Source organism: Artemia sp. Qi Xiang Cuo, chromosome 18 (assembly GCF_049724085.1).
Source record: "Artemia sp. Qi Xiang Cuo chromosome 18, ASM4972408v1, whole genome shotgun sequence".
Taxonomy (NCBI): domain Eukaryota; kingdom Metazoa; phylum Arthropoda; class Branchiopoda; order Anostraca; family Artemiidae; genus Artemia; species Artemia sp. Qi Xiang Cuo.
This window is the reverse complement of record NC_142811.1, coordinates 54,097,071-54,113,816: the sequence shown is the minus strand read 5'-3', so window position 1 is coordinate 54,113,816 and position 16,746 is coordinate 54,097,071. Positions and strand designations below refer to the sequence as shown.

The 16,746-nt window shown below is 34.8% G+C and overlaps 2 protein-coding genes across 2 annotated transcripts in view; both read right to left on the bottom strand.

Moving 5' to 3' along the window:
- The window catches only part of LOC148941649 (26S proteasome non-ATPase regulatory subunit 1-like), a 775,304-nt gene that overhangs the window by 328,456 nt on the left and 430,102 nt on the right, over window positions 1–16,746 (bottom strand). The gene's annotated exons all lie outside the window — the stretch shown is intronic.
- Window positions 11,246–16,746, bottom strand: part of LOC148941653 (26S proteasome non-ATPase regulatory subunit 1-like) — a 39,905-nt gene continuing 34,404 nt past the window's right edge. Inside the window, exon 7 of the mRNA XM_089103972.1 lies at window positions 11,246–11,463. Within this exon, the coding sequence (XP_088960098.1) occupies window positions 11,261–11,463 (203 nt within the window). The 3' untranslated portion in view covers window positions 11,246–11,260. The remainder of the gene's footprint in view (window positions 11,464–16,746) is intronic.

The window sequence follows — 16,746 nt, the reverse complement described above, 5'->3', positions numbered from 1 at the left end:
AAAACAGTCGTGATAAAACTATTTTTTCGAAATACATATATACAAGATTATTGTTTATTCTTACAAAATGTTTTTTTTTTTAGATAAACCAAAACGTGCAGAAAAAACAGTTAACGAATGCATCATTTAGATAATTTACCCTTTTTCTGTTGAAACCACATTAGAAAACTATTTTTATCTTGTTTAACTTAAAAAAGGGTTTATTTTTCATTCTAAACTTCTATAGTTAAATATCAGAAATATTTTTAAGCTTTAGTCTTTTTTTGTCTTTAGAACGCAGTTCGTGGAATTTCCTGGTAATTAGCATTTCTTAATACTACTGACAACTCACCGCAGCACCAAGCCACCTGAGACAAACACAGCTGCACAGACTCCTTCTCCATCCCAATCTATTCAAAGGCACCTTCTTTAAAGCCTCCCAGTAAGTTCCTAATTCCCTTCATTCTTTTAAATATTTAAACATATGATCAAAATTTGCCTATATCTGGACTGTTGTTACTGAAAGAGGGTACAAAAAAGATCATTGGTTAGATACAATTAATCCTGGAGAGAGAGAGAGAGAGAGAGAGAGAGAGAGAGAGAGAGAGAGAGAGAGAGAGAGAGAGATATAGAGAGAGCGAGCTAGTGAGAGAGAGATAGAGAGAGATAAAGAGAGAGAGAGAGAGAGAGAGAGAGTAAAGTACTGATATATTTCACTATTTAAGAGTCATAAGTAAAAAGAGAGTGTGTCATGAGTCAAAAAAAATACTGAGACTAGAAAAACTAAATATGTGTTTAAAATTCTTTCCCTATTAGGACCAGTTGTTTTTCACAATGAAGATTTTAAAAGGAAAATATGGGTATGTTTTTTGTTGAAGTCTTTTATTGTTCTTAATTTGTTGATTGATTAATTAGATTGATTTGTTATTAAAAAGACTCTTCAAATCATTTATATTATAAAAGATATTTTTCTATTACGTTTTTATTACTATCAATACTAAAGAAATATAAAAAAGTAAGCTGAAAATACCAATGACTACTCACCGTAGAACCAAGACGAACACAGCTAAAACTTAGCTTAAAAATTAAAGTTCCAAATTTTGGGCCAATATCATATGTATTACCAATGGTAATAAAATGGCTTCTAAGTTTTCACCGGAAATTTTCCAGTTATATTGTGACACCTTTCCAGTGAAGAATGTTACGCACAAATCTAACTTCAAACCATGGATAAAAAAAAAAATATGTGCCTAATAAAAGATCGTGATAAACTCTTTAAGGAAAGATTTTCAAAGAATCTCGGAAACTTAGGACCATCGCTGTTAGCAAAATCAGCAAAGCAAGAAAGGAGCATGGTGCAGACGTGCTCAATAAGTTATTATATTCTTTTCCTAAGAAATTCCACAAAAGTGTCCAAGATCTCATGGGAAAGGTCTCTTCAAAGATTTTCTTACTGGACAGTAATGGTGACCCAGTGGGTGCGGATGTCACAAATGATCATTTTGCTTCAATTTGTAAAATTCACCCGTCACTCCAACACATGCCGGCCAACAGTGCAGTAAGTGACATTCCTGTGATTGAAATTCATCAGACTCAACTTAAACTCGAAACTCTTGTAACAAATAAGTCAGTGTACCCAAGTGATATCCCTACCAAATGGATTGTGGAATGTACCCAGTATTTAAGTGTATTTTTAACTGCTATTTTAAACCAATGTTTTGTAGACGGTATTTTTCCAGTGTGTTTTAAACGAGCTATTATATCTCCTATATCGAAAACTAAGACCCCAAAAGTTCCCTCTGACTTAAGACCAATATCTAAAACCTCCATTTTCTCTAAAATATTTGAAAGTTTTATTTACAATTTAATTTTGGACGATATTAATGATAAAATTAACCCAAATCAGTTTGGCTTTAGGCCGGATCATAGCACCACACATTGCTTAATTTATATACTTGACACTATTTTCAAACATCTTGAGTTGAATAGTTCCTACATTGAGGCTGTTTTTGATGATATTAGCAAAGCCTTCGACAATTTGGATCATCAGACAGTTATATATAAAACAAGGAATTTAGTTGCAAGAGATTTTGTTTTACGTAGGCTAGCTATTTTTTTGTCTGGCTGTCAGCGATTTATAGCCCTCTCTAACGATGATTCATCTGTTTTTTCATCGCGTTCCTGTGGAGCACCTCAAGGGACTAAGTTAGGTCATTTATCATTTTTAATTGTTTTTAATAATGTTTTACACAGTTCTGGCAACTCTGTTAAATTTGCGGATGATTCAACCTTTCTCAACCTTACATCTAATTACTTTGAATGTTACACTCGACTCACTCATTAACAATTAAAAGAATGATCTTGACAATGTTGAACTCAAGTTAAGCATACCCAAAAGTAATTTCCAGAAATTTTCTTTTTTTTAAATATAACACTTAACAATAACTACCTTGGCACACCAAAACTAAATACGGTTAAACTGCTTGGTGTGCAGTTGGACAATGACCTTAAATGGAACTCCCACATTTTCCACATATTTAAATCTGGTAGTTTTCTCCTTAAATCTTTCTCTCTTCTCAATAAAAAAAAAGCTATTAAAATTATACTGGGGACGGCCTACACTTTACACGATGAAGGTTTGGATAGACTTGAACTTACTACATTAGAATCAAGACGTCAGATCCTCACCATGAACTTTGGTCACAATTGCCTTAGTTCTGAGTATCATCGACGTGTTCTCCCTCCCTTTAAAGAAAATCCCCCAATCCTTCCTAAAACAAGACTCAATGTTCGTAGAGCTCCAAATACCCAGCTGGACCCGTGTCCCCAATTGTTGACCATGAGGTACAAAAACTATTTTGTCCACTATTTTGTTTCCAATTTTAATATTATTATAACTTTTGTTTTATGTTTATCCCCTAATATCTGTTTTATTATTGATTTAATTTTTTGTTTTATGTTTATCCACTAACATATGTTTTATTATTGCAATTCTGAGATACATATGCTAGCTTTCGTGCTATTTTCGCCAATAAATCATATTCTATTCTATACAGACTCCATCTCGATTCCAATCTATTCGAAGCCCTCCTCTTTTAAATATTGAAGTATATGATCAAAATTTTACGATATCTGGACTTACTATGCTTACTATTAGTATTGTTAGTAACAGTTAGTAGCATATTGCCCCGTGTGCGTATCTTTGTGACAACCTCCCACCCAAACTGCGGACAATGTTCTTTCCGTTCAGCCATAGACAGCTGGCATAAAAGTATAATCTTTTGAAATCTTTTATCACTTAGCCTCATGAAATTTCCCCGAACATCATTTCCACCACCCTAGCTCATTGACCCCCCCCCCCTCCTAAGACGGGGCATCAGACACTCCCGGGTGTTATAAAGTATAATATTTTAATTTCAATTCGGTATGTTTAAGGAGGATTGATAAGGAATATTAAAAAGGGAGGAGGGAGTGGGGGAGGAGTCTCAGTCGCTATTTGTAGTGACTGAATCTCCATTAAGAGACTGATTTGCAGAGACTAACACGTGGAATCTCCTAGTCTGAGTTTTTCAGGAGTCAAAAATATAATACAAAGCGTAAAGCACAATTGTGCTCCAAATTTTTTTAACCTGTTAAGATAGGTTGCTTTTTACGAGGAAGATTTTGTATCTATGAGGAATAAGAACTAAAGTATTTTTAAAAAAAACATATAAATATATAAAGAGCCAATTGAGATGTATTAAATAATTTTTAACTAATAGACAGTACTTGATTTATTTGAAGAGGTGGAAAGTAAATTTAATTTATGCTAAAGTGGCAGTACGGAATATAATTAGTGACAAGATCCATCTCAAAATTTATCCAATAGTCCTTTGCCCTCTCACAGCATTTTTGACCTAAAAAAGTTTTTTTCTGATTTTTAGTTAAGAAAAAAGTTCATTGCCTAAGAACATTTTCGTCATAAATCACTAGATTATTGAAGAAAATAACTAAATCTACCACCAAATTAATATAGTTATAATACTATTTATCAGTGTAATTAATAGTTTATTTTGCTTCTTTACCATGTTACATACAGGCGCACGAATAGGACAGGCGTAAAACTACCCCCCTAGATGTGGAAAAATACCTTTAGAGTGGTGTTTTGTTTTTTGTCAAGGGAAAATTACCCTTAAAATTTTGAAAGTCCCTTTTTGCACCTTTATGCAGAAAATAGCACAAGATCCTTAATTCCTCCCTGTAATTTCCTGATTTGGTACCCTAGGTTTATCCCCCAATCGATGAAATTTGGTTATCCGTGTTCGAACTGAGACTTCAATTATGCATTTAATTTTTTTCCTTGTCAATTCAAAACACCGGTTTTTTTTCCCCAACAAAGATGGGAATTATTTTCTTTTACTTTAAAAGTCTATATCATTACTTCCTATTAACTCCATTGCTTCATACTTCTTTTTCTTATCACTGGACAGCAGCGACAATTTTGAAATTGAACTTTTTTTATATTTTTATGAAAAAATTTGTCCAGCCTATCAGAAACTTACCTAAACTTACCTAAGGAACGAGTAAACTTAACTAAGAAAAGAGTCGGAAGTTGTTCCTGCATTCATCAATCTATGTGCTATAACCGTAACTGAATGACAAACACTAACTCGAACCGTGTCTTTTGTTTTCCTCAAAATATTCAAATCTGTGATTATTCCTAATCAAAAATTGTAGATGTAGATCGAATGTTGTTGCGCCACTCAAAATAATGTTTAAGTTCTACAGGAAAGTAGTGACTACTTAACAGTAATACCAGGAGTAAACAATGATGATATAAAAACAATTTCAAAAGAATGAACTCTATAATGCTTGTACATAAATACACACTATAACCTAAAGAAAAAGAAATAAATCCAACAACGAACCAAGACCCTACTTATTGGGGGGGGTTATTTTTCAAAATCTACAGGGGCTATTAATATTTTTTATCAATTTTTCAATGAAAATACCAATAAAACCTAACGGGGGTATCCAAACATTTCAAAAATACATGGTAAACACAAAATAAGGTCAAAAGGGACAACCTTAATGAGACGTAGTGTCAGCAATCGTTGGACAACTTATTGACATATAGTAAACAGTGGAGTTAATTCACAAAAACGTGGGGGGGGGGGTATTTTTCAAAATACTTACCTAAGATACTTACCTAAATAATTTATTTTAATTTTTCTATTTCTTCCTCTTTTCCTTATAGTCAGTTTGGACAATTCAGTGATAGCTGGATTGATAAGTTGGTAAGTTTGGCAAAAAAAAAAAAAAAAAAAAAAAAAAAAAAAAAACCTAACGGGGGTATCCAAACATTTCAAAAATACATGGTAAACACAAAATAAGGTCAAAAGGGACAACCTTAATGAGACGTAGTGTCAGCAATCGTTGGACAACTTATTGACGTATAGTAAACACTGCAGTTAATACACAAAAACGTGGGGTGGGGGGGTGTTATTTTTCAAAATATCCCGGCGATATTCACATTTTTTTAAAATTATAAATGAAAATACCAATAAATTATTTTTTTTGACAATACCAAAAAAGGGATTTTTAAAAATTTATAAATTGGATGGAAAAAATATTGACTGCAGGAGGGTATATTATCTTCAGCTGTTCAAGTTTGAGGGGATTATAGGAATCTTATCTACTGAATTAGACGTTTAACCACTAATGCTAACACTTAAAATTTCTTAATTAGTTTATTAGGTCACACAAACAGATAATAAGGTCAACAACAGATATTAGGTCACACAAACTAATAAGGTCACACAAACAGATGGCAAAGCAATATCCCTGGGTTACCTACATTAATATTACATTATATTAATATACATTATATACATTAATATAAATTAATATTAAGGCCCATTTTCACGAGGGTGAGAGCTGGATGAAATCCTGCATTCACGTGTTTGCGCGCTGGATTTATTCAACGAAAGTACGGACCAATTTTCCCAAGGATGAGAGCTGGACGGAAGTCATTAATCCACATAAACTTGTGTTTCCACACTGAATTTCTTCAACAAACATTTGTTTTTGCTTTCATCCTCCTCTCATCCATCTCTTATTGAACTTGAATGAGAGCAATAGTTCAACTCCGCCTTGAGACCAGAGCACAACTGTATAAAGAAATCCTCCTTTTTTTCAACAAATTGCTGCTTCCACGAGGATGGGAGTTGAACTTGAGTTCAAATCCCATTCTCGTGGAAATGACCGGTTGATCTCAACTTCGCTTTGAGACATGAACACAGTTAGATTGAAAAATCCACTTTTTAGTTCAAAAAATGGTTGTTTTCACAAGGATAGTACGTTACGGGGAGTTCAACTGTGTTCTTGGTAAAATTCAAACTAAAAACTTCAAAACCAAAGGCAACAACAACAAAACACCAAAGGACTTAATTGTACTCAGAAGAGATCCGCAAGATGGTTTGATTCGGGAATATAAATTTTTTTAAAAAGCTAAATGCTGCTAAATCTTCCAGAAATTCTTCTTTTTCTATATATAAATATGAAATACCAAATATCAATATAACCTATTTCCGCGTTCAAAACACTAAATAATAGATTAGCCAAGGATGATAGCCATGCCACGTCAACGTGGCAACGATGGGGTGGATACTTGATGCGATTAAAGAGCCGAATATAGCTAAAGCGTCATCAAGTTGTGGAAAAACGCCCAAAAGAGACTAGAAAACTATTGAACTAATTGCAAAGTCATAAAACTGAAGACTGATTACAGAGATCAGAAAAGTGAAAACAGAAAATCCGAAAACTAATTGCAACAAAAAAGCTAAATACAGCTAAAGGATTATTACACTAGCGAGTAGTACGAAAATATCTATGACTACCTACGCAAAACCATAAAGCTGAGATCAGTGAAGACAGGAAGGTTCGGTGCAAAAATACGGCTAAAGAATCATCAAAATATAAAACTATGTCAAGGATAGGTGCTCCTGCGAAAATCTTCACATGCACAAATCAACTTCCTCTTGAACAATACTCGCTCATTGACTGACAAAGTTGATGACTCTGAACTAATTTATGACACGACATCCGCATAGAGGTTATAACAAACATGGCAGCTAACCGAGGAGTTCGGTAATATAAGCCACTTTATTGCAGCCACGAATATGAAAACTATGGATGCCCACAAACGTGCTCTATCTCTTGTTGTGAGCTTGTCCACAAGCTCTGAAAGAATAAACACGGTGCGTACTCCCACTTTTTGAAGGCGACACTACCGTAGAGTGGACAAACATAACGTGCGACGCCCCACAAGGACCCAAATTTGCCGAATTTCTCTTCTTATGCCTGATCAACTTTTTACTGGCAAACTTTGATGAACGATTTACATCATCTCCCTTTTATTCTCAAGTATTTGGTATTTAACTAAGCGAAAGATCCGCAGTTCAGTAATAGCCTTCTAGGCCCCTTCAATGACTGAAAAGAATATAGATTGACTCTTAACGACGTCACATCGAAAATCATCAGCCCCCCCCCCAAAGCGAGACCTCGAGTTCCCCTCACTTTTTCCATCAAAAAAACTTCTTGGAGTTACACTTTCATCTGATTGTACGTTTACCAAGGACGTTGATGGAGCTATAAACTTGTCAAACCGTAACCTAAATGCATATTAACAAATTTTTGATGTGTTTTTATAAAAAAAATTTGTACCCTCCCCCCTTTCGGAACAAAATCCTGGATATGCCCTTGAGTTACACATTTTATGAATCTTGGCTATTAAAATGTGTCAGCTATGTTGCCAACACTACAAGGGTCTGGAAAAACTATTCCTTTCACGCCTAAATGTTGCTTCTGACATTTGATATTTCTGAGGTATTTGTCAAAAAAAAATGTGTTCCGCTGTTGAATTGCCACGTGTATGTGTCTGCATGTGTGATAGATATAAATCATCCTTGTTAATTTCTTTTCTCTCTCTATATATCGGATTTGACCCCCCCCCCCTCCTCCGATATTTTTGGCGGATTTCAACTTGTTCTTAAGACTTATGCAAGACTCGATGTACGCACATTGATGTGGCTAGTAAAAGCCGGTAATACATCAATCCAATCTCTTGTCGCAATGCGCGATTTGGCTGCGAAACTAACAGCGCCATAACTGCCATAACTTATATGCCATAACTGCCATAACTCATATAACTTATATAAGACCAAAACTCGAATACGTTGCGCCTGTTTGGGGTCCATTCATCCAGAAAAACCGCTAATTATGCGACGAAATTGAACCTATTTAGAAAAGAGCAGCAGCAATCATAACTGGAAACAGAGTAGTAGATTAGTAGATTAAAAAAGAGATTAAAAAGAGTAGTAGATTAAAAATCTGAGGCTTGATTCACTAAAAGGTAGGCGTGGTCACTTAAAATTGTCTTTCGGGAAAATGTTGCTTGCCTCACCTTACCACCGCCACATCTTACCACAAGATGCCCTTTAGTGAATACTCGAATCAGGTCAAAGCTGAAACTTACTCCGTGAAATTCAAGACAAATCGCTAATCAAAACTTGTGTCCCTTTGTTCCTCCCTTGTGTCCTCCGTTTTTGGAAATGCATAATAAGTCGTGGTGACTTAATAAATGTATCTGCTTTTTGTTTTTTGCAAAAACTACGTAAGTTGGCCTTGTGCCATAGCGTAAATAAATCTAACACTAGGTCTAAAACTTTTTTATAATTGACTAATGGGAGATAATGTTTCCTGTAGAGCTCATCTGAATCCAATTCACAAAATACCTCATTATCCAATTTGTCTTGAAAAGTAATCCAAGAATGTCGTTTTTCATGGTTCAAGTAGAAGGGGGCGGGGGAAGGGGGGCTGTAAACTTCCTATTGAGTTTTTTTTTTAACATTATCTTTTACACTTTCTATTAGATCAACCTTCACGAGGTTGCCATCGCCGTGCCAATTGTGATGGCGTCGATTGTCATTTTCGTGGGAAGCCTTATCACTCATACGCCCTTTCAATAACCTTTCTTTATATCAAGTATTGTTTCAATAAAATAGTAGGATTCTGTTCAAGTCATATGCTTTGTTTTGAAATAAGAAGTAAAATTTCTTACATATACTTTTCATTTTACAAAATCTGATCAATTATCTTTTACTTACGATGGGGTAAAGATCGTAAAGTAAAACTAAAAACTTTTTTGGAGGGGGCAGCTTTAATCAAATCAATCTAAAATCATCTTGTCCTCCTACAGAGTACAGTTTTATTTTAGATCACTAAATACTGCATTCAAACTAAAAGGAACTGTTAATAATTAGAAATTCTGTTTCTCTATATTCTCATTCCATTTCTCTTTCGTTGGTCTGTCATTTAACCCCTCAAAATGTGAGTTTATATATTCTAATTATCGTTACTAAGTAGCAGCTTTAGATGTTGAAAGTATGTCTCTTCCTTTTATTTTTTTTTTTTTATTTTTTTTTCTATTTAAATGTTTATTTTTTAAACTTGTTTTTTTTGTAGGTAGTACAAGTTATCTCATACTGTCATCAATTGCATGTCGTTCATCGGGACCTGAAACCCGAGAATGTTGTCTTCTTTGAAAAGCTGGGTGTGGTCAAAGTAACTGACTTTGGATTCTCAAATAAGTATCATCCTGGCGAGAAATTGGATACTTCATGTGGACCTTAGGATTCCAAATTTTTACCGTTTGTAAAGTCACATTTATAAATGCTGGATTTTTTTTTATAGCATGTCTCTGTGTGCCAAACACACCATAAGTATCTTGATCACTATTAGTACTGTATCCAGTCTTCACACTGTCTTCACATTTAAGGGTTTCGGGCACTTTTCAGAATTTCTTTGCATTATAGTAGGTAACTGTTCAGCTTAATCTGAATGAAAATTATAATTTTCAAATAGCTTGAAATGGAAAATATTTGTTAATTGACTGTTTATTTAAACAAATATTTTTAAAGCTTCGTCTACATCCCGCTGCAACCACGAAAAACCACGTATCTAACTGTGCACATTCTCTGTACCATACAATAGTTATTTGAAGAAAATTTTCAATCGGATCCTCTCACCCAAGCACTCCCTCCCCCTCAGTCATCTTCAATTCCAAGAAGCAAAAGAGCACGTTTTCGGGAAAATGTCTGAAATACACCTATTGGCTTTCGATAACTCCAAAACTTTTGTCATTAATCTGAAAATAAGGAGAGATAAAAACGTATCGCGTGCGTCTGTCCAGTTCAAATGTTAAAATAAAAGAAGTCTTCGCAGTCAATATGAATGCTCTTGTGTATCTGCAAAGTGGATCAATGTGCTACTGCACTGTATAAATTTGGCTCTGCAAAGTCCACCTCCAATGTTAACACCGTCTACACCGTCAATGTCAATGCTTTTATGTATCAGCAATGTGCGTCAATACACCACTGCATGGTATCAATGTGGCACTGCAACGTCCACATGGAATGTAAAAAAAAGGGAAGTCGACACCGTCAATGTCAATGCTCTTATGCATAAGCAATGTTTGTCAATGTGGCACTGCAATGTTCACCTCAAATGTTAAAAAAAGGAAAGCCGACACCGTCAATGTTATGCTCATTGCGTCACTGCAGTGTGTATCAATGTGGCACTGCTTTGTGTGTAAATACGGCAATGCAATGTCCCCCTCTAATGTTAAAAAAAAGTCGACACCATCAATGTGGATACTCATTGTGTCACGTCAAATTGGCACTGTGGATGCTCATTGTGTCACGTCAATGTGGCACTGCAATGTTCACCTCATATGTTAAAAAAAGGAAAGTCGACACCGTCAATTTCAATGCTCATTACGTCACTGCAGCGTGTATCAATGTGGCACTGCTTTGTGTGTAAATACGGCAATGCAATGTCCACCTCTAATGGTTAAAAAAAGTCGACACCATCAATGTGGATGCTCATTGTGTCACGTCAATTTGGCACTGTGGATGCTCATTGTGTCACGTCAATGTGGCACTGCAATGTTCACCTCTAATGTTAAAAAAAGGAAAGTCGACACCGTCAATGGCAATGCTCATTACGTCACTGCAGTGTGTATCAATGTGGCACTGCTTTGTGTGTAAATACGGCAATGCAATGTCCACCTCTAATGTTAAAAAAAAGTCGACACCATCAATGTGGATGCTCATTGTGTCACGTCAATTTGGCACTGCAATGTGTACCTGCATTGCGGAAGATTTTAGAAACGTCAGAAAACAGGTGCAGCTCATTTTGAAAACAGGTGCAGCTCAATTGAAAACATCCTTGTGTACACTGATTAAAAGCGTAGGATCATAAAAAGGAAAAAAAAAAGTACAAATCGCGTATCCATTTCGGCGAGCTGTGATTGAGCGCCTGTCCATGGCAAACGTTTAAAAAAAGAAAGTTGAAACCGTACATTACTTACAAACTTCTTCTTACGAGGAGGCGACTGAGCATCTGTATCCATCGCTGTGTCTTCAGTGGCTACTTTCTCAGCATCTGAAAATAAAAAGAGGCCGACGATTCACATTGGCACTACGAATTTGTGTTTATCCCACTTTAACTTAGGAGCCACTGGCGCTTTCTCCCTCTGCAAAGTAATACCATATTTTCTGCATAATATGTTTCATACTGTTATTTGGATGTCAACCTTACCTTCTTCACTGAACAGAGGTGGTTTTAAGAGAGGGAAAGAGGGGGCACTTGCCCCGGGCGCAGAAATTTTAGGGGCGAAAAAATTTCTAATAAATAGTGTAATGGTTATAATCATTTTGTAATTTTGAAATTTAATTTTTATAAAATAGAGTAGACAGCGCAATTAATACATTAAAACCATTAATAAATTAATAAAATAAAAACATATTAATTACATAATAATAATTACATTTAAAAAAATAATAATACTTTAAACAACAAATTAAAAAAAAATAAACAAATAAATTATTTATGATTTAATAAATTGAAAATGATTTTGTTAATAAATGAAAATTTTGTTAAAATTTGGTCTGAAAATTTCGTGGGAGACAAGAGGGGGGGGGGGACTAGTCAAAATTTTGCCTCGGACACAAGAGATGCCAGAACGACCACTGTTACTGAACCCACTTTCGGAACTTTACAATAAACCAAGGACTATTATTCAGGGAATTAACCGTTCGTCATTTAAACTCTTGCTTGATTTGAAATCTCTTTATTTTCTGTAGGTTGTTTCCAAGGCTTTCACTAAACTTTTTGGTCTTCCTAAATAACAGCGGAGGATACAACCAGGGTTGCCACCCCTAGTGATTTATCACTTATTCCTAGTGATTTTTTATATTGCCTAAACAAAAAAGAAATACTAAAATAGCACATAAATCACTAGAGTATTGAAGAAAACAATAAATTAACCAACAAATCACTAAAATCTAGTTATTTTTTCGTCCACCGGGTAGGAACCCTCGATACAACTTGTATCCTCTACAGGTTTTATCCAGACATAAAAATAATCCAGGTGCAAAGCTTATAAATATTTCCCACAAAATTAGAGTGACTTCTAATAACTCCTAGATATTCAGACAGAGAGCTGTAAAGCACTCACACAGCACGGCAGCACTTCTCTTTCTCTAACGAGTCCTTGTTGATAACGTTATCAACAACGTTGTTGATAACGCGCTGATAACGTATTGCCATTTTTTTTAACATAAATTTTTTTTAGTATAGGTGCTATATATTCCATTCTTTTAAATTAGCATTAAATTAGCATAAATTAGCATATATATTAAATTAGCATTAAGCCTGCCCTCGGAATGCTGTATAATAAATACCAATTCCATAAATATATATTACATACAAAATAGGAAATAATTTAATTCTGAAGTACAATAAGTAAATAATAAAATGCTTTGAGACAGCAGTTTCAGAAGAAATAGAGTTTCTTCTTTCGCCTATGAGATTAGTGAGTTTATTCATTGTGAGTACTTGATTTTGAAAGGTTTATTAAAATAATCATCTTTTACCACGATCAACAATGATTAAACTTTACTTGGGAAGGAAATCACTTAATAAAATCAAAACAAAAATTACAATGCTAAAATTAAATATAAATTAGAAGAATAAAAATACTGAATAGAGCAAACTGATTTTTTTTTTTTCTGAGGAGTTGATGTTCCCTGAGTGTTTATTTCAAGGTGTATGGTTGTCTTCTCTGCGGTTTGACTCCCAGGCCTCAGGTATGTTCTCTTTTTAATATCGTATGTTATTTGGCTAATGTTCACTGTTTTTGGTTGTTGCGTATATTGGGTATTTTTTTTATCCCCCTTGTATCCCTGGCCATGGAGCCTTTCGAGGGTAATAAGGGTATTATATTTCCATTTTGTATTTATTGGTGAATAATAAACTTTGAACCCTGAAACTCTGTCTTTTTTTTCTCTCTTGTTTTTTTAGGGAGATTTTATTCTTTTTTTCTTTCTTATTTTTTTTTTTTTTGGGGGGGGGGGAGGGGATCTCTTAAAGTCATAAAGTTTGACTCTTTTAAACATTGTATTTTTTTCTTCTTTTTTTTATTTTTTTTTCTCACAATTTCCCAATATTCGTATTAACTCAAAGAAGAAGAGCCAAAGAAACTTCAATTATAATAGCACTGAATATATATAATTTAGATAATTTCGTAAACCACACTGCCTTTCCATGACGATAAATAAAAGTTCAAATGAGGACCTTTTAATAGACAGTGACAAATTTTCACAAGAAAAACTAGATATTTCGGTCACGTATGCAGTGACCGTCATATATCTAGTAAATAAAGTAAAAAAATATCTAGTACTTTTTGTGAAAATTTATCACTGTCAATTAAAAGATTTATCCTCATTTGAACTTTTATTTATAGCACTGAATATGTTTCAATATACCCTATATTTATCAAAATCATTTGGATTAGGATTGTTTAAATAGATTTTATACAACTTCTTCTCAATGAGGAGGTTTCCTACTGGCAGTAATGGAAAAAGTTCCAAAGCTGCAAGGAGCAGAATTCGACAGAACTCCGAAAGCTGCCGACATTTTAGCAGCACAACTTGTGTTTTGACAGCTTTTCTTTAAGAAAAAAGTATTTTTATATGTAAAAATGGTATTTTCAAAAAAAAACTGCCAACAAATTTGAAAACTGCCAAGTAACATTGCTACTTTGCTTCCATTTCAAACTTCTAGATTCGCAACTGACAATTGTTCCAACAAGTCAAGACGAATGGTTTTATATTTGCAGCCATTTTTCAGGACCCTTCAAGGACCATTGTTCTCACATGATCATTTCTTGCCATGCGTTACTTTAATCACCATTTGTAATAAAATACAAATATTATTTTAAAATATAGATTTTATACAACTTCTTCTCAATGAGGAGGTTTCCTACTGGCAGTAATGGAAACAGTTCAGCAGAGTTCGACAGAACTCCAAAAGCTGCCGACACTTTAGCATGACAACTTGTATTCTGACAGCTTTTTTAAGCAAAAAGTAGTTTTATATATAAAAATGGTATTTTCAGAAAAAATCTGCCAACAAATTTGAAAACTCTCAAGTAGCATTGCTACTTTGCTACCCCACTTTTTGCACAGCAGCCAACTGGATCTTCAGCCATTCAAGACCACATCAAAGCTTATGCTTCCATTTCAAACCTCTAGATTCGCAACTGACAATTGTTCCAACAAGTCAAGACGAATGGTTTTACATTTGCAGTCATTTTTCAGGACTCTTACCATTTCTTACAAGGACCGTTCTCCCTGCAAGGACCATTGTTCTCCAAGGACCATTTCTTATCATGCATTACTTTACAAGGACCGCTTGCATCAGAAGCTCCCTGCAAGGACCATTGTTCTCACATGATCATTTCTTGCCATACGTTAATCATCATTTTTAATAAAATAAAATTAATTGTAAAATGCTGGTACAATTAGCAAAGGGGTACCCTAACACACTGAAGTGCCATTGTCTCCCTTTGAACAGACTCGTATGCAAATATTATCCATAACCTTCGGCCTTTTAGCATAAAACTTGTAAATGAGAAGTCTATTTGTCAGCATACTCGTGGCAGATCCGTTCCGCCACTAACTTACAAACCTGTCTACTCTGTCACCCAAGAATTGATCTCTTGAAATTTTGCATCGATTACCTCCCAATAACAAAAATACTAAGTAACTATACAATCTAAAATGCAGCCAAATCTGGATTAAAATGTTACAGAATAAATGGAACATGTTTCACCTTCAAGAGCAAGGGATTATCAAATAATCAGGAAAAAACAACCTTTCTCCCCTGCATATTGGAATGATAATTTGAAAGAAAAACAAGCTTTGAGTGTTTCTTAGGGAAATGTTGAACTTTCTGCAGGTTTTCACGGACGCCAGCAAGTGAAACACTGATGACATCTACTTTACAGCACTTGAAAATTAGATGGTGACATCCTTTATAAAAACCACTGTATATAAATATAATATAGTATAATCATTCCCAATCTCAAGCATTATACAAACCCGGACCGAGATGCAAGTGCTACGGAAAACATTTAAACAAGTATAAACATAAGCGACATTTGATTTTTTCACGAGTCGTCAAGTCAGATTTCTCTTGTTGGCAAAACTTGGCTTCACCTTTGTAACGCTAAATTTTAAGGAATCTAATTTTAAATTAATTTATTCCAATGCATATATAAAAATCGGTAATTAGTAGTGCATAGTATCGCCAGCAAGTATCACTGATGACATCTACATTAAAATTCTCGAAAAACCTAATGGCTAGCTAAATTTAATTTCCATTGACCTTCAAAAAGCAATTGACCTTGTTAACCATAATATTTTAGTTGATAAACTTGTAAGTGATTTTAATATTGATTATTTGCTGGTTAAATTGGTTGCCTCCTTTTGGTCAAATAGATCAAAGGTAGTAAAATGTCATAATCATTATTCCAGCCCTCTCCCTGTACACAATAAAATACCCAAAGTTGATTCTCTGAGTCCCTTCCTTTTTTCTGTCAAGCTATATAACATTGTTAAGGAATCTTCTGACAGTTGGAAGTTTGCGGATGACCTAACGGTTGTTGAAACCTGCTACGAAAACTTAATAAGTAACCCTATGAGTATTCTGAGTGATATGGCAGATGACTCTCCGGAGTTAGACATGAGAGTAATCCCTTCTAGATCAATGATAGTGCCAACTTGTTCCTTTAAAACATCCCCCTCTTTCCTCATCTCTATCTCCCGAGATATTTCTGTGTCTTTCATTGAATTAATTGGGTTTACAATTTGCCCTAATTTAGATTGGGATATCCACGTGAAAGACATTGTCCATAGAGCTAATGCGCCCATATCTCCCCTTAAGCTCTTGAATAAATTTAACATCCCCCATCCCATTCTTCAAGGATCTATACTTCCTTCGTCTGCCCGCATCTATAATATGCTTGTCCAGTTTGGCATCCTGGCATCTCCCGTGACGAATCAGCAAAAATTGAATCTATTCAAAAAAGAGCCCTAAGAATAATTTTTAAAGAAGCTATGATACCATATTCACTCCTTCTAAAAAAGCCCAAGCTGGAAACTCTTGAGCACAGGAGAGGAACGCTGTGCCTCCGGTTTGAAAAAAACTGCAATGATAAAACCCTCACACATAAAAAATTTTCCCCAAAGACACTCCCCATCCAGACACCGCCTGCCACGTACTGTTTCTGAACCCGTCCCTATCTTGTTCCCCATCCGTTGCTTAACCTCCAGGTATGAAAAAAACTTTGTCCCTTTCATTACTGATCAAATAAACTACTAG